Source organism: Achroia grisella, unplaced genomic scaffold (assembly GCF_030625045.1).
Source record: "Achroia grisella isolate CSIRO2021 unplaced genomic scaffold, CSIRO_AGI_Agris_v1 utg640, whole genome shotgun sequence".
Taxonomy (NCBI): Eukaryota; Metazoa; Arthropoda; class Insecta; order Lepidoptera; family Pyralidae; genus Achroia; species Achroia grisella.
In genome coordinates, this window is record NW_026712977.1 from 347,023 (window position 1) to 372,860 (window position 25,838).

The 25,838-nt window shown below is 34.1% G+C and overlaps 1 protein-coding gene across 1 annotated transcript; it reads right to left on the reverse strand.

The window, feature by feature from the left end:
- Window positions 1-1,671: 1,671 nt before the first annotated feature.
- Window positions 1,672-23,132, reverse strand: LOC131849304 (palmitoyltransferase ZDHHC3). Its single transcript, XM_059199343.1, has 6 exons — window positions 23,054-23,132; window positions 16,410-16,565; window positions 6,380-6,571; window positions 5,061-5,282; window positions 2,615-2,827; window positions 1,672-1,830 (listed from the first exon to the last, which is right to left on the reverse strand). Exons 2-6 carry the CDS (start codon window positions 16,548-16,550, stop codon window positions 1,672-1,674), a joined length of 927 nt encoding a protein of 308 aa, XP_059055326.1. The 5' UTR covers window positions 16,551-16,565; window positions 23,054-23,132.
- Between the last annotated feature and the right edge of the window lie 2,706 nt (window positions 23,133-25,838).

A 25,838-nucleotide genomic window follows, 5' to 3' on the forward strand; every position in this document is an offset into this window, starting at 1 on the left:
GCCATATATGCATGTCAGTCGTTTTAGTGTTTAACCGTACCTAAGTTCAGTTGCTTACTTAAAAAGCTTACCATAGAATTTACGATAGTTTTGATTTATTTTGTAACAACAAAACAACAAAAAAATTTTGAATTAAATATAAATTCAGTTTTTTACATAAGCAGCTTTCCATAGAATTTACGATAGTTTTGATTTATTTCAACAGAAATATTGTAATACAAGCAATGTATTGTTATTTTTTAATGTTGCGTCAAATGTTGTTGATATGTAAAGTTACGTTTTGCATTTGATGTTGCCATTATTCTAAAAAATATATTATTGAGCAATAAATATATATACATTATGTATATCGCCGTAGACAAGGATAAAACTGAGCGTTTTTTTATTTCATGATTGATTATATATGAATATAATACGGATGAATGATGTAGACATGTCAGGTAATATTATCTCTTCCGTTACTGAAAATATTACAAATGTTTCATATTACTTAACTTAGAGATAATATTTGAGAATAACATATTCAATGCAAAGCAAGGTAAGACGTGAAGAGATAACACGACGTACAGGTTAGGATTATAATTATAATCATTATTTTTATTAATATCTGTACTTATTAAGTCTGAAAAATAAATGTAAGCAAATCTACGTATAAAACAACAATATGTCAAAAGAGTTGTTAATAAAAAACGTAATTTTATATTGACTATCAAAACAGCAGCACTTAATGCGTGACTGAGTAGAATTATAACAGTACGCGGCGTCCCCTCTTAACATCTTTCTTGCTTTGAAACATTGAATAAAAATAACAATATTTGTGATCATAATTTGTAACAATTAAAGTACTAAATGCAAATGTTTCGTTTCGTATATCATCGCTTTACCGTCATCAGTCAAACATAGCCGACTTTGAGTCATCAAATATCAAATTATATCTTAACAGGTAGAAACTAAATAGAACGCATAACCGAAATTAATAAATAATATTGCTTAATCCGTGAAACCAGGCCCAATCACACATAACACGCAATGTTTATCCACCAAGACCCTTGGTCTTAGTTATGTAAAATCGTTGCTAGTAATTTTCATTTAAAAGATTTAAACGTACAGTTTCGCAATTGTGAAGAAACCATTTTGCAGTTGAGCCGCTATATGTGCTCTATATTGTGGAGATTCGCTTCGAAGATATAGAAATAGCTTAAGTTCCGCAAATTCACGGTTATATGAACCGTAAACCGCAATTAAATGTATATAGAACTTCGTAAGTACGTAAATAACATTTCTTTTAATCGATAGCATAATTTTCTTTTACACGGACGAAGTAAGTTATAATTTTATAGTTAAAAATGTGTACAAAAATAGCTTTTCTTTATTTAACCAACTAACAACTACCGGCGTTGTTCAGCACGGGCGTACAGTGTGTGCGAGTGATCGTATTATATAGATATGAATACTGAAAACTGTACTAAGGTCTACACTATGGTTTAGAAGCAGAATAACAAAGACTGTGTTCATTTCTAAAATATTATAAGAATTACGCAAATAATTTGCTAAACGAATCTCCACTATACTCAGTAACTGTAACATTGAAATGGTTTATTGTTCAATTATCACAAATCCTCCTGCTCTTCTATAATGTCTAGCAACGATTTCACATAATATGGCCTGGCGTTAAACACTGTATAAGTAGCTTTCAACCTTCGTCTTCGGCGATGGCTGAGTGAAAGGAGACAGCCAAAGAATGGAGAAACGTCCGAACACTGATTGTATGCTCTTCCATCGAGACTTGCGGACCCAACGCGCCTGTTCCTTCTTCAATTGCTCAATGCCCTGCAATGAGAGCAATAGTTAATTATTACGGGGAAAGACCAATGGAGTATTTGGATCCAAATATATATAACAACTTAAATGCGATACAACAAATATCAAATTTGAGCTAGTACTTAAGTAGTAAGTAATGTTAAAAAATAAATATTAAGTAAATTATTGAATGTCTATATGAAATTGTTAAATGTCTTTGTAAATGTGTATGTATATGTATGTAGGTAGGTCAGTATTAGTATTAAGAAATATGAGCCATATCTTGCCAACAATCTGCAGTTGGGCGAGTAATTGAATAAAAACAGTAAATATACCTATTTTTATTATTAAATATATAAATAAAAAAGTGATAGTAATCTATATTCTATTTAATTTTATTTGTTTCACAGTTTTATTTTCAATTAATTAATGCGTATATTGGAATTTACAAATTCTTCTCTACAAAGAATCTGCTGTGACTTGATATAGCGGAAGTTTTTATAAGACGTACTGTCGAATGCCAAAAAATATAAGAAATAATCAGAAGTATTGTCAACTGTCGATGACTACCGTATACGTGTTCATTTACCATTTACATAGACGAAAATATAGATAATATGGGATACATAGATAAATTTTTAATTCACCAATTTCAGAGAGATATACATAAGGTACAGAAAAAATAAATGGAATTGAGGTGGCCGTATGTGCCGCAAAGGTGAATAGTCTATCAACTCAGCATGAAGCTACAGATAAATCTGCAGCGCTGATATACTGTTGGCTCCTGTATTTACACTACTATACATATACAAACCGTTTCATCATTCCATATAGCTTGCAGCTGTGTGCCGAGCATGACGGCGGTGAAAACAGCGAAGAGTAAACCCTCTGCGACCAGGAAGAGTATCAGAACGACCGTAGCTGGTGGAGAATAGGTGCTGCAGTCTCGCCACTCATGACGGATGCACGTCACAAACTGGTACACGGAGAGTGTGAGCGAGTGGATCGATATAGCCGCTATGTAGAACTGAAAAAAAAACCAAACTCATACGTAAAAAAAATATGTTAGATCTACAATGACGGTCTAGCAGTTTAACATACTGCTTTACTGTCAAATGGTCGTTGGTTTGATATTTGGCAAGGTACTAACATTTGCATTCATAAGTATATTTGTAATCGGTCTGGGTGTTTTCTATGTATATTATGTATGAATTTACAAAAAAATATGTATCTATGTTTTTATATCAATTCTACAGTACCCATGATACAAGCTCTGTTTAGTTTGGGACCTAGGTGTGACGTGGCAGGCACAGAATAGCACCGCCGCGACATTTAGCTGTCACGGCAAATGCTGAGTATCGGCCATGTTGCCAACCATGTAAATAAATATTATAGATGTTTGTTGTAATTACATATATATGTGTGTGTGTGTATGTATATGTATATCAATAAAGGATGTCAGATGTCGCTGTGATACATACGTGACACCGTGGTAGCCCAAGCATGACTTCATTTTATCATATGATGCCCGTGGTACCGCTCTTGCGTTCCTATTCCCGAGGAGAAAGATATAATGCCTCTACTCCTGTAATTTCACTGCCTTAGCCTTCCGTCATTCATATTATTTTATGATATTACATCACGACACGAACTCCTTTGGATTTCATGGTATCACCGTGCTTTAACAGTGTCTATCGTGTGGCAGTGAGTAAAACTCCGAGCAGTTCTTTGTGATACGGATGTAGATATAAGACGCTGGTGTTTCTCTCCCTTGCCTAGACAAATCTGCTAGTGTCGCTATGCTACCTAGTCTGCAGTCGTACAACATAACGCTACAATCAATAGGAGCAGAGTATCAATTAAGGTTGCAAATGTTGCAGAAACAGAGTTTCTGTACCCCACACTGGATACTCTCTCTCTATCTGTGTGCTACGTAAACATAATTGGGCGAATCAACTAGTATTGTCTGAAGACCGATTAGACCGTTACATATGTATTCTACTTAATATACTAAATTAACAATAAAATTATCTATCTAGGTATATTGATAATTAGATCGCCGATTTTGAATATCAGATAGTAAATAATTATCAGTACCTAGTTACGCTATTGCCCAATTAGGCACCGATAACAAACCAATTACAAAGTACTGAGACATGGTATCTGTGCTCAGACTTGCCAGGCGATATTGCAGATCAGTGACAGATATATATGAGGAGCAATCCAACGGGCAGTTCAATGTATATCATAATCTGCGCCAAATATCATTATCATGTAGGTCTATTACAGACATTTTTGATAAGAAAATCTACGGTAGATTTGTAATTAGACTGTTGACTCGTTCCAATGTAGATCTTATTGTGATTACATTTTTTCTTTTCATTTCATACAATTGTGACAAATAAACAAACGGCCTGTCTGATGGTAAAGGGTTATCGTAGTGTATGGACGCATCCGAAACCTTAATATACCCTGCTTAATGCATGTACGTAGAGAAAACCTAAGCAGGTTGTTGAGTCTACAAAATCTATCTAGTGTATGCGGGAAGAAACTCCGCACTGTCTGAAACCACTTAGGTTCCAGGGTATGGGGTTCAATTCCCTGTCGATGGAGACCTACATTTTTTTTTCTTTTTTTGCTTTTTTCTGTGCCTATCCTGCAATCAGTCGGAGACTATGAACAGATGTGGTGTAGGTGCTACGTCGCGGGTAGAGAGTGATTCCCAGCAGAATCATCGTCTCTTTTGGTGGTCCTGGTTAATCATCGGGTTCCAGTAGCCTACGCCTTTTAAGCCGACGCATGTTGTCAGGGACTATCAGTTGGTTGGCCAGCGCATTAGGATGGTTTACTAGCCGTGTCTTGTACTTGGAGTAGTGGTGTTTTCTCTCTTCGGCTACTGTGTTTGTGTGGACATACTCATGAACCTCAGATATTTTTGCAAACCATGGCGCATTTATAAGCTGTTTCAGGATGTTATTTTGTGCCCTTTGTATTATGCTTATGTTTGAATTTGCAGCAGAACCCCACAATTGGATGCCATAGGTCCAAATGGGTTTCAATACAGAGTTGTAGAGAAGCTTGTTGTCAAGGGATAATTTTGAATTTCTGCCTAGCAACCAATACAACCCTTTGTATTTTATGTTTATTTGGACTCTTTTTACTTGAATGTGCTTTCTCCAGGCCATACGGCGGTCCAGGTGAATAGATAGAGAACAAGGAAATAATAGAGACCTACATGATAAAAAGTAGCTGTTACTTACCGTGAACAAGACAAAATATTTTTGATTGTTTTCACCGACGCAATTGTTCACCCAAGGGCAGTGATGGTCCATTTTTCTGATGCACCGTTGGCACACCGAGCAGTGATGGGCTCGTTCCGGCTTGATGCTGCAGCACTTGGTGCACTTGAATATGACTTGACCCTCGCGGAAGCTCATTTGCCTGATCATTTCTTTAGTGGCATTACCTTTTGGGACTGCACCCTGTAAAATTAACAATAATAATTGCACATACATAAAGGACAGTAAGTATAAATCAATGAAAAAAATGTTTTACAGAAAGCGACTTTATCGCTATTAATTATTATATTTCTTTACTAGAAACGCTCATAATACAGTGCAACCACGATATACCAAATCGGAAGGGAACAAGTAAACAGTCGATATATAAAGTAATCTATAAACAAGTTAATTCCTTGAACTGAGCTTTGTTATGGACAATTCAAGGGGATTACGAAGAATTTGTTAAATCGAGGAAGTCGTTATTTTGAGGTACGTTATAATAGGTTTACTGTACTGTACAAAGTTGTAAATAGTATTTCTTCTGTTTTGACAATATTTATTCTTGTACGTTCTCAGTAGTCCAAAAGTTTATCTTATCACCTTATTCATAAGAGGTCAATTAACTATATACTCTATAAGACCCTAATAGTATACTGCTGGATTCTAGCACATTAAAAACATTCAAATAAAAAAAAATCAATACACTACTGGGAGGCGAGTTGTGAACTCCTAGGAGTTCGCAGATCGCCTCAAGCCCCAATAATTGTAATCACCCTTTGAATGAAACAGGGGCGAGGAGTGAGGGGGAGGAAACTAGGCCTCCTAGATTGCTATATGTATAAAAAATGATCACCCATGAACTAAAAATAACCATTAATCAACCATATTGTCGATATATTGACGTCCTTGGTGGTCTAGCGGTTTAGTACACAGCTTTACTTTCAATGATCGCGGGTTCCTCACACGGTGCATACATTTATATAATTGTTGGTAATGTTCTGAATGTTTTGATGTATATTATGTGTATTTACAAAAAAAAAATATTCAACTATTTAGTTTTCAGTATCTACAACACAGGCTCTGCTGAGCTTGGGACTTGCATATATATATTGTTTAAGTAGTACCTACTACTACTGAAAATCAGTATCCGTAAAAGAAATACCATAATGCTGTTTTATATATGTGTATATATATTATAATCACAGATTAAACATTTTTCATTCTGTTCTATCAAAAATATTGACATAACAAAATATAATTCAGCTGCTATTACAAATAACAAGAATACTAGTACTTACAGGATCTGTGAACATGGTCCTAAGATGTGACGCAAAAGCAAGGAAAGCCAAAGTCTGGAATATGAACATATTGACATATCCGTAAATCGGATATGTCGATAGGCCGGGCACGAGCATCACCATCATCACCACAAACTCCGCGTACAGTATCAACAGCCATGTTAGTACAGCGCATATTATGCCGCATATATCCTGCAAACAAAAACAATACATCCTTACTAATATTATAAATGTGAAAGTAGGGATGTTCTTTACGCTTTCACGTAACCGATCGTAACTACTGAACCGATCATCATGAAATTTTGTACACATGTTCTTAAAGGTACTAGAATGAACATAGAATACTTATTATTTAAAAAAGAAAAAGCTATTTCAGCGCTATCACTTTAATTTATAACTTCATTACTGGTTGCTAGAGCCATCTAGCAGCCAGAAATGAAGTTATGCGAGGGAAGCCGCGGGTAAAGGCGAGTAAGTACTAAAGTTGCCTACGACAGATAAGGGATCTTTACACGTACGCGCAGCCAGAAATGAAGTTATGCGAGGGAAGCCGCGGATAAAGGCTAGTAAGTACTAAAGTTGCCTACGACAGATAAGGGATCTTTACACGTACGCGCAGCCAGAAATGAAGTTATGCGAGGGAAGCCACGGGTAAAGGCGAGTAAGTACTAAAGTTGCCTACGACAGATAAGGGATCTTTACACGTACGCGCAGCCAGAAATGAAGTTATGCGAGGGAAGCCGCGGGTAAAGGCTAGTAAGTACTAAAGTTGCCTACGACAGATAAGGGATCTTTACACGTACGCGCAGCCAGAAATGAAGTTATGCGAGGGAAGCCGCGGGTAAAGGCGAGTAAGTACTAAAGTTGCCTACGACAGATAAGGGATCTTTACACGTACGCGCAGCCAGAAATGAAGTTATGCGAGGGAAGCCGCGGGTAAAGGCTAGTAAGTACTAAAGTTGTCTACGACAGATAAGGGATCTTTACACGTACGCGCAGCCAGAAATGAAGTTATGCGAGGGAAGCCGCGGGTAAAGGCGAGTAAGTACTAAAGTTGCCTACGACAGATAAGGGATCTTTACACGTACGCGCAGCCAGAAATGAAGTTATGCGAGGGAAGCCGCGGGTAAAGGCGAGTAAGTACTAAAGTTGCCTACGACAGATAAGGGATCTTTACACGTACGCGCAGCCAGAAATGAAGTTATGCGAGGGAAGCCGCGGGTAAAGGCTAGTAAGTACTAAAGTTACCTACGACAGATAAGGGATCTTTACACGTACGCTCGTTTACGCGCGAATAGGCTATCAAAGTAAGAATGTGCATGTAAATGTAGATATTATATGTCTTTACACGCCACACTTCACGAACGAAAAGGGAAGGAAGGCACGCGGAAGGGGAGGCCTTGCTGTTAACTATTTTTGTTCACTCTTTCGCGCGTATTGTCGTGAAAGATGAAACATTCGGGATAAAAAAAATTAAAGTGAAATGTCACTCTTTCACGCGTGGAAAGAGTGACATTTCACTTTAATTTTTTTCACACATTGTCATCTTTAAGATACATATATAAACTATCAATAAATCTATAATTATGTTTTAATCTGCTTGTAAATTACCTGCCATTACACGACACATTCCTTCACGCGCGATCAGGAGCGCGAGCGATTTACCGCGGGAAAACCATCGCGCGTCATTTCACTTTAATTTTAATTTATTTTTATTTTCCAGTGACATGTTTAAGATGTATAGACAGATGTCCCCCATTTTGCAATGACATTAATTATTTAAAAAAGGTGCTAAAGGAACAGAAGGTCTAAAAATCTTCATGAAAGGAGAAAGAAGAATCTACAATGAAATGTAGTACGCACTTGATGTGACCTAATGTACATAGCTTCAGACTCCAGAGGTGTTTATAAAAAAAAAACTAGTGAGTGCTAGCGACCTGCCCTTGCTTCGCCCGGATGTATATTATAACTACGTAACAAACATTTATATAACTGCATGTATAATATAAACCTTAAGGAAAAAATCTCTAAACACAATGGAACAGGCAGAATTTATTACGATGCAAAAGCAACAATTCTTGATACATAGTTTATTTTTTAGTCCTTCCTTTTGATTTATAAAAATACTATATATATACTATATGTGTCTTGTATGTAGAAAATCAAGGGTTCGCCTTATGTTCGGCTAATTTCCTTTACTAATAGAATTCCTATTTCATCCTACAAACCGACTTTCCAAAATAAGCCAGAATTATGCAGTCCCTTCTTTCACAATCACACTTATGTAGTACAAGGAGTTCAGTTCATGAGGAATGTAATTGGGTCAATGCATGACTAAAAGTGGTACGCAGTTTTATCCTGCATCTAATTTAGGCATGTACATTCCAATTCAATGTTGTTTTGTAATTTTGAAACGTAATCTAGAATAACCCTGTTTAACATAATATATGTTTATCACGATGGGCTAACTGACCTGACCTCATTCTCATCTTATCATCTTCCACTGGTGCCCCGCCAGCGTAATCCGTTAGCGCAGGCGGGTGCATCATTACATTATCATATACAAAAAAAAACATAATATATGTGCAAAATAATGTATGTCCTTCATTGGACAAGAAATAGGGAATTAATGTATAATACAAAGTAATAGAAAACTGCGTAACGTGGATTAGACTTAGATACATGCTTGGTAGTAAGTTAACAAGATTGTGATGCGGTCTGAATTCTAGCTTGAGTCTTGCCTAGCAATGGTTGTTAAGGAAAAATCCTAGACGTTATAAATAATGTGTTACTTAAACTGTGAGGTTTATTGTATAATAGTTACGTGTACCTATATGGCCATTTTCGTGTAAACTGTATACTATCAAAAGATATCTACTAGAATCATCTTATACACCAACAACAAATACTTGAAGAACGCCTAGTTATTCAAGGTAGAATGTACAATGCTATTGCTTTAGGTGTATAATTGTAGCTTTGTATATAGACGACGGTTATTGGCCGAGTCTTCACAGATGCAGGTGGATCGATTTTTCAACATTTGAAAATAATTAAAAAACCTGCATACTCTATTCGTAAGCAATTAGGAATGTAGATAAAAAATGGGTGATATTGATACATTTGTGGCATATATGTGGGTACATAGTTATTAATATTTTATGTTCACCGTCAATATAATAAAGAATCAGTCTCGTAAAGTGTCTTGTCATTATAACATCCTAGTTAACAGTTGTGCACTATAATATAATATATACCATTTGGCGACGAGGGAACCCAAATTATTATATAAATTGTTCATTGATATTATTAGTTGTGACATAATGAGTGAAAAAAAATCGAAGGATATTGGCTACTTGAAAGAATTCCAAATACATGTGGATCGGTGGCCCACCTACATGAGTCGACTTAGGGCGTGGTTCGTAATTAATGATGTGAAAATTGCAGACCAATCTAAATACTTGATGGCCGTGGTTGGCACCGAAGCCTTGGACCTTATAATCGACTTATGTTATCCGGAAAAACCTGAAAACGTGTCAATTGAAAAAAATCGAATCGCTCGTTGACGAACATTTATCTCCAAAGAGATCAATTATCGCTGAACGAATTATATTTAGATCATGCAAACAAACAGAGGGACAGTCAATAAGCGATTATCTTGTAAAATTGAAGAAATTAAGTAAGGCGTGTAAATTTTCTTCTACCGACAAATTAAAAGAGAATCTGCGTGATCAATTCGTTTATGGACTTCTCAGCGATCGTACACGGCAACGCCTGTTAACAGAGAAGGACGAGGACCTCACATTTACTCGTGCCTCTGAATTGGCACTATCGTTGGAGACGATGGAACGAGACTCGGGACCGGCTACGGAAGCTGGGCGTGGTCGCGGCGGCAGCGGTGTCACCGACCAGGAACCTGTGTATGCAGTCAGCGGCCGCAGTACCGGCGCCGGTAGCGGCCGTGACTGGCAAAGGGGAGCACGGCGACAAGCGCGCGGTAGTAATCGAGTACCGCAGCGCACCCAGCACAGGTGTTATCGTTGCGATGGAAATCATGCGTCAGACAAGTGTTCGTTTTTATATAGTGAGTGTTATGTGTGCGGAAAAAAAGGGCATATAGCAAAAATGTGTAACCAACGTAAACAAAAATCTATTCACGGGGTTAGTGGAGCGGTAGTGACAGCCACCTCGTCAGATTGTTCTGACTCCGAGGACGGGGCCCCCGTGACAGTGTATCAGTTAAGTGATGACGACTCAGACGAGAAGTGGAACGTTTCTGTTCACATAAATGATGTGCCATTAAAAATGGAGGGCGATACTGGTTCTGCAGTCAGTATAATTTCTTATGGCACGTATAAGACGTTATTCAGTGATTGTAAGTTACAAACATATACGACAAATTTAAGAATGTACAGTGGGCAAAACGTGAAACCGAAAGGTAAGATTCAATGTACAGTTCGTATAAAAAATAATATAATATCAAATTTAAACTTAGTCGTTATAGATAATGAATTCAGTCCATCTTTATTCGGTCGAGATTGGATGCGATCTTTTGGTATTATTTTTCCTAAAATATTGTCAGTAAGTACTATGCATAATACACAATTTACTGTACCCATAGACACAAAGAGTGCTGTATATAATTTAAAAAAAATGTATCCGGACGTGTTTAAATCGGGTGTAGGTACGTTTAATAAGTGCAAGATAAGGCTAGAACTAGTAGAAGGGGCGCAGGCGGTGTGGCGCCGAGCGCGGCCCGTGCCGCACGCGCTACGCCCGGCTGTTGATGCTGAGCTACAGCGGCTTCAGCATGAAGGCATTATATCACCAGTAGAATGGAGCGAATGGGGTACGCCCGTCGTTCCCGTACTAAAAAAAATGGACAAGTGCGATTATGCGGAGATTTTAAAACTACCTTGAACCCGGTTCTCATGGACGAGAAATATCCTATCCCAAGGATCGAGGATATATTTTCTACATTACAGGGGGGAGAAATATTCGCAAAAATTGACCTTTCTAATGCGTATCTACAAATCTTGTTAGATGAATCCTCAAAAAGGTTGTGCACGATAGTGACACAACAGGGAATATTTTGTTTTAATAGACTACCGTTCGGTATTAAGTGCGCTCCAAATAAATTTCAAAGATTGATAGAAAAATTGTTTAGGATGCCCTACGTAACTTGTTATATTGATGACCTAACTGTCTGTGGTATAAATAGACAGGATTTATGGATGCGGTTATTGAAAGTTTTTAAAATATTATCAGAGTGTGGATTAAGAGTAGCTCCAGAGAAATGTAGTTTTTTTCAGAAGTCCATATCGTATTTAGGACACGTAATCGATGCGGACGGGTTACACACGGAAACGTCAAAAGTTGATGCGATCAACAACACAGCAACCCCCACCAATATAAAAGAGTTAAAAGCGTTTCTCGGATTGATAAATTATTATGGGAAATTCGTGAGAAATCTGAGTGATATACTTTCCCCTTTATATCAATTATTAAAAAAAGGTAAAAGATTCGAATGGAGTAATTCTTGTAATGTTGCATTCGAGCGCGTGAAGAATGCATTAAAAAACTCGTCATTGCTGGCGCACTTTAACCCTTCGCGGCCGATTTCGGTCACGTGTGACGCATCTCCGTTCGCGGTGGCGGCGGTGCTGTCGCAGCCGGCGCAGTCGCCGGTGCGGCGCGGCGGTGGCGCGGCGTGCGAGCGGCCCGTCGCGCACGCTTCACGCACGCTCACCGCGCCAGAAAAGAACTATGCACAGATATGTAGGGAGGGGTTGGCTGTTATTTTTGCAGTTACTAAGTTTCATGAGTACATATATGGTCGAGAATTCACTTTAGTCACAGACTGTAAACCGCTCGCGTCTATTTTCAATGAAAATAAGGGAGTCCCATTGATGGCCGCGAGCCGTCTTCAGCGCTGGGCCGTAATACTAGGCGCGTACAACTATAAAGTTAAGTGTATCAGTTCAAAACATAATTGTGTAGCCGATTGCCTATCGAGGATTCCGACCGTTGTGACAGAAGAGAGTACGCGGATCGATTCATACATTAATTTTATACAAAATACGTCTCCCATTAGTTACAAGGATATTGCAAAATATACAGCATCCGATAAAGTATTGCAAGAGTTACATAAAAGTATTAAATCTAATTGGATATACTGTAAATGTAAAGATTTAAAGCCATATTTTGAAATAAAGGAATATCTCAGTATCGAGCAAGGCTGTATTTTATATGGTCATCGGGTTGTTATTCCCGGCGCATTGAGAGAGGCTATTTTAAATTTAATACACCAGACGCATCAGGGTGTGGTGAAATGTAAAAATTTGGCTCGAAACTATGTATACTGGCCAGGTATCAATGGCGACATAGAACGTGTGTGTGGCGCGTGCGGGACGTGCGCCCGCGAGCGGCCCGCGCCGCCGGCCGCGCCGCTGCACCCGTGGATGTGGCCACAGGAACCCTGGTACCGAATACACGTTGATTTTTTCTCGTTACCCGGCGATTCTAAGTATTATTTTGTTATCATAGATGCACACTCTAAATGGATTGAGTCATTTAGAGTTCACAACACTTCAGCTACTTCGACCATAGACAAATTGCGCAAAGTATTTGCACGATTTGGTCTTCCACATGAATTGGTGTCCGATAATGGACCACCATTTTCTAGTCATGAGTTTACAATTTTTTTGAACAGTCTAGGTGTACATCCAATAACAACGACTCCTTATAAACCTAGTAGTAACGGGGCGGGAGAAAATGCGGTAAAAATAATTAAAAAAGCATTAAAAAAAGCGGTTCATGACAAAATAGATTCGGAATTGGCGTTGGACAATTTTTTATTAATATACCGCTCTACACCACATAGTATAACTGGGAAAACTCCAACAAGCCTGTTGCTAGGCAGAGAGGTGCGTACACCTTTTAGTTTGTTACAACCCAGCACGAGCGAGTTAGTGAAAAATAAACAAAGAAAACAGATTGAATATAAAAATAATAATACCTATAGACAATTCAGCGTCGGGGATCACGTGTATTTTAAGTTGTTTCGGCGTAATACATTTACATGGGAAAGGGGTGTTGTCACTGACCGTGTGGGTCCATTGACGTACTATGTCAAGTATAATAATAAATATTTAAAAAAACATGTCGATCAGTTACGCATATTTAATAGTATTGATTCAAATTTATTATATGATTATGAACGTCGATCGAGTGGGGATGCTGCATCAATCAGTAGCGGTCAAATCGTGTCCAACAACGACCAAAATCTACCTGAACCCGATATTGAACCCGTGACGGAGACACAGCCGGTAGGCCCGCGGTCACTATACCCACAGGTGCTTTCGCCAGGGACTCATGAGTCACCCGATGGCGATGCCCCTAGATCGCGTTCAATTCGAATACGCAAACCGGTGTCAAGATATGGAATGGATGAATAATTTTTACAAATATTTTAGGTTTCACACAAGCTGTACATTTTTCCATTTGTGTATGCGTACACCAGTAAGCGTAGTATATTACTGTTATACTTACATAAGACAACTGGTTTAATATGTAATTGTATTTTTTTTTTTAATTTTAGTTATTTTTTATACTAATTGAACTTTAAAGTTAAACGTTTTTTTTGTTTCAGTGTTTTTAGTTTTAGATTTAGTTTTTTTTTAATATACTAATTGAACGTAAAATTTTATATATAAGATTAAGTATTATGGTATGTACAGGTGTAGTAAATATAATTGTTTTAGGTTATTTCTTTTCGTTACAGTGTTATATATCTACAAGTAAATAATTATTATGTATATATTACTTTGTAGCTAGGGGGGGAAGAATGGCATATATGTGGGTACATAGTTATTAATATTTTATGTTCACCGTCAATATAATAAAGAATCAGTCTCGTAAAGTGTCTTGTCATTATAACATCCTAGTTAACAGTTGTGCACTATAATATAATATATACCAATTTGAAGCTGGTTACAAAGAAAACTTTTTGGTATGGAAGTATGTCGACCTGCCATGACGCTCAGAGTTAACCATTAAGTGGATCAAAATCGCAAGATCCATTGAATTGCATTGAATCCAAACCTGGATAATTATAGGCAGATTATACGAGAAGATATTACCTATGCAGTAAGTGTTATGTCTCCAAGGCTAGAAAAACCAACTACCACGACTGTATGTAAGTAGAACACAGCATACATAATCTAAAGTATACTCCTGAAACTGGAATTTTAATAAGAAACACTATATAATAGTATTCTAGAATGTTATAGCGATTCCGATCTTGGAAATTGTATTACAACAAAAGGAAGGAAGGAAGATCGAAATCGGAAGTATTGTGTCGGCATGCGGAAGGTCCTATCTGATAGCTAGGCCAAAAAAACGAGTGTTGGTTTTTGAACAATAGAAGTAGCTATTAAATAATGTATTATCATCTTATATAATCTGGTTAATAAGGTTTTTTAAAAATCTAGTGGGCTTGAAATAACTTCCACTGTTAAATGAGGACAATAAAGCTACTATTATTAGACTTAGACTAGCTGGAAAACCAGTATTCCACAGGCGAACTGTAATGTACAGACATTTTTAACGAAATCTGTGCCTACTTTGTGGATAGATAGGTCGCCACAACAAGAGAAGAGTTTCTTGTTAAGTGATTGCTTCAGCTCCCTACTCGTTACTTAACAGGACATCATCCGCCCGGTCTTACTATTCATTTTAAAGTTCCATCTGACTTCTTTGTCCTTTTTGTTAAGGAATTCTCGATTCCTTATGGTTACAAAATTGAATAAAGAAAATACTTATATTAGCGCAATGGTTGACACCACACCATTGCGTATTCATTGGCAACAAATAATTTATACATAACAAACATTGATTATTTTTAATTTATTATTTACATAGTTACTCTTAAATATACATAAATACCATGTTTTTAGATAACTTAACAGACAAAAACTATATATCTTCTATAGTTTTTGTCTGTGCTCTTTTTTATTAAAACCTCCCGCTTTCGTTATAACCCCAATGTCTCAATTTTTTTGGTCAAAATGGTTCGATGGGGACTTTTGGAACATGGGGATGGGGATGGGAACAGTAATGATAACCAAGATCTGGATCAAAATTTAATCTTGTGTCCGAGTTTCTATTTGAAATGTCTATTGTGAACGGACTAATACGAAATAATATTACTTCCATCGAGAGTTAGGATATCAAATGAAAAAGGATTTCATTAATCCAGACATTTTTGCGTTTAAACAAATTCTTGGCTTTTATTTTAGTCCTACTAACTAGTCTAGTTTACGGTTTCGCATGTAGTCTAATTTAAATGAATGTCTGCTGGCGTGTTTATCCGACCCACCGCGCCCTATAACACTCACACGCGCCATTAGCAATCATACTGCCTATTCGTTTTTTCTCAATTGAGCTATCTACACAGATATTACAAAACATTTCTATTTATGTATATTTGTAACGAACAAACATAAAAACTGCTGGACCGATTACAAAAATTCTTTCACCATTAGAATCCTACGTTATCCATGAGTGATATAAGCTATGTATATATATATTACCAGAAACAATTAGGGATCCCTACAAAAACTTAAATAATGTAACTCAAGGTGTATAAAAGTATGTCTTTCATTGTATACGCTGTGGTAATATGCATCCGATGCGAAGCTGGGAACAGCTAGTGCTATTATTAATGCTATTATAGTTACATTATTTATTATTATTATTATTACGGATTTGATTAAGATAACAGTAAACTTCAAAACGTATTACAGATTTATTTCACTGTTTAATGGTACGTTAATATAATTTGACGTAGCCTACAACTGTTAATAAGATTAAAAGTCACAAATTTAAACACACGGACGTTCACGGGGCGGACCACTAGTAAAAATAAAAAGAATTTGGAAAATGCTACAATTCCAGAGACAACACTGTTAAAGTAAATTTGTTACAAAAGTTTATTAAGGATATTGTATATATGTATAAAAAAAAAACTCACCTTTATACACCATGCTTTACCCCCACAGCATCTGTTATGCATATCGCGATCAGTGTGTGTGAGAGTATAGCACTCTGAATCTATTTCATACTGGCTTTCCATATCGTCATCTTCAGAACTTTCATTGAAATCCCGTAGCATTGATTCTTTTTACAACTGAAATAAGCAGTAAAACTATATTAGAAATTATAATTTACAAAAAACAATGCCTGCATCACAAATTTTCTATATATAGATCTTTATGATCTAAGTGTCATCGGCACTTATTTCTTGCAACAATTACGATTCGACACGGATATTTTACGATTCGATACGATCACGATATTTTAATTATCAAAATGTGCCCAGTTGTAAGAAGATAGTCTCACAACTGGTTACATTTTAATAACTAAAATATCGTGATTTAAAACTAAAGTTAAAATGTAACTGAAAATTTAAGACCACTCCAAGGATAGAATAGGAATGGTCTTATAAATTCGTGTTTTACTTCTAAAATTGAAATTGAATGAAATCCTATGAATATGTCATGAATTTTACACGAACTTTGTGACTCCTTCAACCCCTTGTTATCAATGAGCGGTAATGCTTTAAAACCAACTAATAGCATTACAATAGTTCGAAAAATATACGTGTATAGGCTACGAAAAAACTGTAACAAAATCGGTCGCCGTTTAATAGTAACATTCCGTGATTTAATACTAAAATTGAAATGTAACTAAAATTTATAGAATTAAAATAAAACTGTAAAATTTATGAAATTGGATTTAATATATTTTATAATATTATAGCGTTACAATAATTTAAAAAATAATACGTAACAAATAAAGAAACCGGTCGGATCTTGTGAAATTGTATGCAACCAAACGGGAAGAATAAGCTTTCAAACAAAAAAAATCGTAATTAGCTCACGAAGAAAAGTTGATTTAATACATTAAAAATTCAGTCGAATTGCGAACGTAGAGGCCTGTTCTTAAGTCGGTTTAAAAATGTTACTAATATAAGAGATATAAGCTAATACTTTAATCATAAATATACATATGATATATTTACATATTTTAGTAGTACTCGTTTTAACTTAAAATAAGTCTATAAAATAAAACGTAACAAATATTTAATAAATTAAATAAAATGATAAAATTTATATGGGTTTATATTTAAATGCTCTAGTATTTACGAATACATTTAATCTATAATTACATCCACCACCCTCGCTCGAAACCACGAATATTAAAGTGAATTAAAATACAATTGGGCTTTCAACTTTAAAGCGTTTACTTTAAAGTCTTCTTTTGCAATTTTATTTTCGTTACGGCTGATTTGTTGTTATGCACATATATTGATAAGGCAGCAGATAAATTTCGAGAACTGCGAGGTTCACATCTCGCACAGAATGTGGTAAGCGACGGAAGAAAACTGATTAAAATTATGATTTGTGTTTAAAAACACCAATCTGTGAATATTCTAATTTTAAAACTATATTTTTACAATTAAACTAAAGAAAGCAAAAAATTATGAATTAAATTATTATTCCGCAACAATAAAATTTTTATTTACTCGTGTAGCTTCCTCCCGGTAGCGATGCAAAATGGCACTATATTTCAGTTATAGACGCAAAGCAATTACAATGTAATTACCTCAGCTCAATAATTACATTCTCAATACCTAGAAACTACATATATTTTGTAGTAATAATTAGGAGTTGAACATTCACCATATTGCAATTAGAACGAGTAAATATATCTAGTGGTATAATAAAATCGTCGACAGCGTTGTATTAATAGCCTTTTATTGAAATTATAATTTTCAGAGTGTGTAGCTGCAATAATTTGTTAGGGTTACGCCAAGCGCGTTTTAATTTTGTAAGATTAAAATTAATACATATCGCAAAAAGAATAGAATAGAAAATCATTAATTCATATAAAATTTGAATAGTATATCATTCTTTTAATCTACCGCTCATTCGGAAAGCAGTCTCATTACAAGAAGAACGAGCAAGAAACTTGCGTGTTGCTCATTTAAATAATAATCATAGTAATCATTTTTTAAATAGAGTACTTCTAAAAGTTTTTACTTAAATCACAGATACATAGTTAAATATATCGCTATATGATTTCGTAACATAACTATAGCTCTGATCTTAATTATAATAAAAAAATATATGATATTATATATATACAATAATTATTATGGTTTCCAATAAAAATAGGAAACAAAAAAATATATAAAACAACAAATTATAAACATAATATTTTGCAAAAGTGTAATAGATCGCTTTAGTTAAGCCAATTTTCTTCTAAACATCTGAAATATGAAAATCGTATTTAAATATTTATTGTGCATTTGAAAGGGTTCAGATCAGAAGTTCTAGCTTTGCTTTAAATTACTCTTGCAGACTGCTTAGGTCATGAAATAAGATATTTCCATTCCGTTGCGATAAGAATAATACGAGTACGCAAGGTATCATATTTCTTAACACAATAATACCTAACATCGTTAGTAATCGCGCCCAAAATTCCATAGAAATCGCCATAGGTCGTCTTTGCATATTTTTTACTTTATCATGTTTTATTATCAATAGTTACGATGATAACAATGAATTTGCAATTACTAAAGACATATATTATTATTCTTATTTAGATTAGAGATTTAGAAAACGCATAGTAATATTTATATTACATTAATATGAAAAAAAGATTTTTGATGTAATTAAGATTTGCTTTAATAAAATATGTATACTACGCATAGACTTTCATGTGAATAACATCGCAAGAGAATGCCTTTTTGTGCATAAACTTTTGCAGTTTTATATTTGTCTTTGACTATAAATATGTAAAATTTGCCGCATCTAAATTTCGCTTCTATGTCCATTTTAGCGCATTTTTACTTTATTTTACGGCTTTGGATATAGCATTACCATAAAAAGATATATACAATGTTGTTGATAATGATTAACTTCGGGATACTAGCAACAAATAGGTTAAATAGCAAGGCCAGTACCCCAGTCAAGGTTCAGCAGGCATTTAATTATCTATACATGTGATCTAAATGCACAATAATTGTTATTATAAAAACCAAATACATGTAACTAACTATGTAGTTAATTAAAAGTCAAATAATACATACAAACATGCCATGTTTCATAACGCACAGCGTTTAATGTTCAGTGTTTAATTTTACATTAATATAAATAAATAAGTAATAAATAGACAAATAAATATTCCTGGACAGTTAACACAGCGCTATCTAGTCCCACGGTAAGCTTGTGTTATGGGTACTAGACAACTGATATAAATACTTAGATATTTTTTTTGTAAATTCATACATAATATAAATAGAAAACAGCCAGACCAATAGAAACAATCATACCCAAATACAAATGTTTGCACCGTGCGAGGAATCGAACCCTCGAACATCGGCAGTAAAGCGGTGTGCTAAACGGCTAAACCACCGAGACAGTCAATATTATAGATATTGATGTAAAATGAAATTATTAAATTATTAAAAAAATAGACTTGAACATTTGAATATATAACAAAACATAGAATACTATACAAATAAGACAGGAGTAAAATCAAGCGCTTAAAGTGACGCACAGCAATATAATAAGTATTGCGCACAGACAACAAATAAAGAAACAAAACACAAAACAGTATGTTAAAAAAGCGTATTACAAAAGGCGATGTTATCGCTACTAGCAATCTCTTGAAGACAACGTGGCAGAGTATTTGCATATAGAGAAAAGGTACGGACTAAATAAGTTCACACAAGATAAATCATGACATGTTTGCGTCAAATAACGTTCTAATATGCCGCAAATATTCCAAAAGTTACAGGTTCAATTCTTGCATGATACAAACACATTAATGATCGATTTGTTGTACTGTTGTTGGTACTTTTTATGTATCGATTTAGAAAAGATATAATATATAACAGTACTTTTAAGTTAGTACACATAGTACAAGCTCTGCTTGGTACGGGACTAGATTTGGTACTAGATGGCGGTATAAAAATATTCTATGCTATTTATTTAAAAAAAGATAAACGAATTAGTTCATTCACGATTTGTAAACTGATTGGAATGAAAAATCTGAATTTTTAAACACTCTGTGAAGGGATGAAATAAATAATTTATGAATAATTTTATTACCTATTTCCACGTACAATTTTATTTCGTTATTTAATGTAAATGCTTTATTTATTTTTGTGGTATAATCGTACCAATAGACGCGTTTACTTGAAGTCGCGGTTACCACTAATTATTACAACTAAACGTTGTATTCGAAATAAATCGGGTCTTAAAGATTATGTCATACGTATGTTAAGGATTAACGTAAATATGGTTGAAGAAATTAACATGAAATTTTCATAGGATATATTGATAAATATGGGTCAACACATTTGTAAATACTATTGGTAATATAAAAAAAAATATTGCAATTGTTAGATTGATTCTTATTAAATTTCTTAAGACTCTTACCTGCCATTTTTACAATTTAATATTAGAGCATTAGTGATGTTGATAAATAAAAATTATGGATAACTGTGTTGTACAACGTGAATTAATTAATCAATTAAGTAAAAAAATATATTTTTTTAAATTTTTGATGATTAAAATTATTTTGAATAAAAATTTTAATTTTTGATTATTAATTAATATTAATAGACAAAAAATTTTTTCTTATATATAAACATTATTAATTAACATTGTAACACATTGTTTGATGACTCAATTAAAAAAACATATAATATAATATCCAATCAACCTAAAAAGGCGATATAATATTACTTTGTAAAAATTTTCCATACCCCACCTGCTATTTTATTAATTCATCTTTACATAGTATATGTACGTGTATAAAACAAAGTCGCCGCCGTTGTCTGATTACTTATATCTTTTAAATCACGCAACGGATTTTAATGCAGTTTTCAGCTATTGAAGACGAACCTTTATATGTATAATAAATGCGTGTTACAAGTACAGAACAAACCGGGAAGTTATAACTTACTAAACTTAGAACTTATAGCTTACTTATAAGACATTTATTATACATATAAACCATATGTATAATAAATGCTTGTTATAAGAACAAGCTGGGAAATTTAAAGATTACTTATTCACCCGTGTAAAGCTGGGTCTGATGGCTAGTTTACTAATAAAATGACGTCATAAAAATGCATAATTTATATTGTACTTCAATTATAATGGAACAGATAGCAGCTACAAATGTACTTACACTTATGAAATTGCAGGCTTCACCTACCCATATTATTAATGACCACTTTTATATTTATCAATCATATTAGGGGCCATCCACAAATTTCGTCATGATAAGGGAAGGTAATTTATGAGAGTAAACAAAGTGTGACATTGTGTGACAATGTTGCAAAATGTAATGTATATTGAAAGTTGTAATTATAATCTAAAACGTAAAAATAATTAATAATATGACGACCTCACACCAAGGATTCTCAAATATGTGTCTAGCTGTGACAAGGACGGGCCAATAATCATAAAATTTGTTGAACACACTTTGTAGATAGACCTGTATCACATATATGTATAAATAGTATAACAAATTTAAAAGTATCTAACTTAATAAAATTATACCATAAGTTTATAGCAATACAAGTTGTGTTCTTCCCTCCCCTCCCCAGTATTTTTGAGACTGTGCATTACGACCCCCTAAAAGTCTCCATTCGGAGACCTCGGGAGGTTGCAGATTAAAGAAAAAGGCAATAATTTTTTGAACCTACTATACAATAACAGTAAAATCAATTTACAAATATATCTTTACAATCACTGGCTATTATTAACATGTTTGTGGTTTTAGTCTAGGCTACTAGAAGTATGCCGGAAATTTTAACTCATAAACAACATTCGTCGTATGACAAAGTCATTTCATGGAAATTGATAAAAGCAAATCAAATAATACAATATTTACTTATTAAATTTGTGATCATCATTATTACTGAAACTACCTAGTTAGTTATACGAATTGTTTGTCACACTCTTCTTTCAAGGGTGACGTCACAATTTTACACAGATAAATCTAGCGTAAGCAACACAATGCAATTGTTATGTTTAAGGGCCAACAATTACTTACATCTTTCTAAAGAAGAGAAGACGTTACGTGGTATGAAGGGGTGGTGGGAGTGGGGGGAAGGCGGAAATTTGAACTATGATAAAATAGTTGAAATTTCAGAATATGTAATGTCACTAGGGAGAGAGGGTAATAAGTGTGACAAGGTTGGGAAGAGTAATTAGAAAATGACAATGTGGATGGCCCCTTATACAGCCGAAGTTTATATTTACATTTTTACTTAATTGTTCTAGTTTCATATTTTAATTGTTATTAAAATGTAGGTTAAAAAAATTAGAGACATTGTCTCCTAAATGTGTGATGAGAATTTATGGATCAGATCATTTATATTTTCACAAATCACGCAATTAATAGCAATAGTACATGGTTAATATTTATAAAATTAATTTAGTGCTAAAAGCAGTTTAACCAATTTGATTTTTTTTTGTTTTGTTTTCAGGAGTGAAGTGGACAGGAGTAATTAGGCAAAAAATCATAATACTCTACATGTTCCTCTGGAAAATGCAAAAGTAAATATCGGTAATTTTAAATGTGAAGTGCTACCTTAGATTACTTTCAGTAAGCTTCCTGGTAGAGTTTCTGTCAATACATAAAATTCTTAGATCAACTTTTTAAGATATTTATTGATTTCACAAAATTAATCAGACAGTCACTGAATAAAAAGTTCTATTAAAATATATCTCAATGTAGTATAATTGAGTTCATTTATTGACAGTTCTTCTTGACTCGTAACATTCCAAACTGAAAGTAAACATTATTTATTGTCTCAGTAATAGACCTATATAAATAAAATTATTATTATTTGAGTTGTAGTATAAAGTTCATTTAACAAAATACAATTATTCTATTAAAAAAAACAGTAACATATTACTAGAACTTATTTTAATTTGTTCCACAATTGTGTGGTCTACATTAAACAAATGCATTCTCATGAACATTAATCATTAGTTCCTGAGAATGCACTATTTTATTTTTCTATAAATCTTCTACAAGGAGCAACTTTTTCATCGATAAGTACTAATAATTTCATATATACAAGTGTACATGTCTGACTTGGTTACTTTTTCACAACCAAGTAGCTGTACAGATCTTATTGAAATTTGATGTAGATTTATTGTATTACAAGGATGGACCATGGTTCTTTTTTCACAATAATATACTTTTGGATGGGATGAGAATTATGAATACATAAGTAACATGTAGTCTATTATATAAAAGACAAGTCTGAACATGTTTATTATAATAATAACAAGTTTAGTATTTAGGTAAATAAATAAATTGTCCTTGAATAAAAATAGATTGGTGTATTAACGATATATGCAATATACACTGAAGTTTATAATGCACCCATGCAAGATAAAGTTACATAAATTAGACCAATTTTCTAAATCTACCATGAATTCACCAGGTTTCCAGGCTGGATAGAGGTTAAACTGATATGGTCCAAATAGGTCAGTAGTCCACTTGGAAACTAGTAAAAAGTGATCTTACTTCATGTGAATATGCTGGCAGAATACTAGAGGAGGATGATAGCTCCTCCACTAGTGCGCTGCCACCATGGATACTCCATTCCATTATCATCCAATAGGACAGATATTGTATTCTAATAAACATAAACACCATATCACCAAAACAATGATATTATTATATAGAAGGCATTTTTCAACATATTACAACTTTTATTGAATATTCTATAATGAATTAATAACCGCACAATATCCAACAACATTTCCAATGGTACTCACCTTGCTGAATAATCAAATAAAATATTTCTTTTATAAATACAGTACTATATGTGAGGGTCAAGGTTTATCAAAAAATACGTTGTTTGTAAATCTCATATTTTGAAGTAGACCCGAAATAGACCCAAAGTGGTAAGTCACAATTCTGATGGTGATTGTCGAAATACTTAACGCATAGCTCTATGCGAATTCACTTCATTTTATTTAGAGATATTAGATAGAACACTTGCAGTTCTTGCAAATCAATAAACGAAATTTTCAGATTTTGTCTCACTCAACTGAATGTCCTTCACATTCGTCAGTCTCAGTCCAACACACAGATTCTTTCTCTTTCACGATTTCTCCGATGCACTTATGCACTCTACTCTATGCTTTCACCCCAGCTAGAGCAGCACCAAACGTAAAAACTCGAAATAAATAAACCATAGAGTAAATGTATAGAAGTAGAGCATAAGGCGATGCACGATAACCGCAATACTGTGTGAGAGAAAGACATAATCATAATGGTATGAAGCATATTTATGGGTTTTGAATTAAATCTTATAGACTAATCTTATACTCATGTATTCCTCCATTTCTATTAAAAATTGTTACATAAGTTTAGTTGAACAAAGTCATTTACAATAACTGACTAACACTATTTTACACTATATTAATAATTTAGACAACATTAATTTATAAATAAAAAGTATTGTTTTAAGAAAGTTACCTATTTAAGGGGAAATTTATTTAGAGGCATCATTTATCATTACTCTCTGAAATAAAACGTAATAGAAGATTATTTCACGTCCAGTTGCAAAAGGTTTTCAAAAACCGATGCAAAAACCGAAAAAGAGATTCTTGGTTTATTTATTTGTATAAAAAATTGTTTCTTGTAATCTAGATACAGAAATATTGATATATTGCAACCAGTACCTTTTTTAAAATACATACCGTGAAAGAATCAGTGGTAGAGCTTAATAAACGGTACGAACCGAATACAAAATAACTAGTAATAACGAAGTACCGCGTTATTACTTACAAATACTGTGTAGTCAGTAACAGTTACTACTGTCTAAAGTTAATTAGGGATCTTTCATAAATGACATTACGCAAATTTCTTTACTATTTAAACTATCTCCAATCCTTTTTTCATTTTGAAATTTTACACTAGAAAACTTATTGACCTAATTGACCTATGCTAATAAAAATGCACACCTACATTTTTAAAAACCAGAGACATGGGCTTTTTTGGCAAATTGAAGTCATGCACACTAGAATTGATTTTATTATTTAGTAAATAGTAACGTGATAATACTATAGCAACGTGTAATATTTTGTTTAGAAACTGTACGTTCGGGTACTGTATTTATCGTTACTTTTGGCTTTAGTTACTGAGTGATTTCGTACGCGTTTAGTTAATACTAAGAAAAAAATATAAATATTGTCTATTACATACATTATACTATCTCTTTTTCTCATACAGTATTAACCTTATAGTGTATCTCGCTCTGTCAGCCCGTTGTCCCTCTCTGTTGTGTGTACACTTTGGGGTTGCCAGTCCCTATTTAAATTCAACTAAATTTGATTCTATGTAACAACCTGTG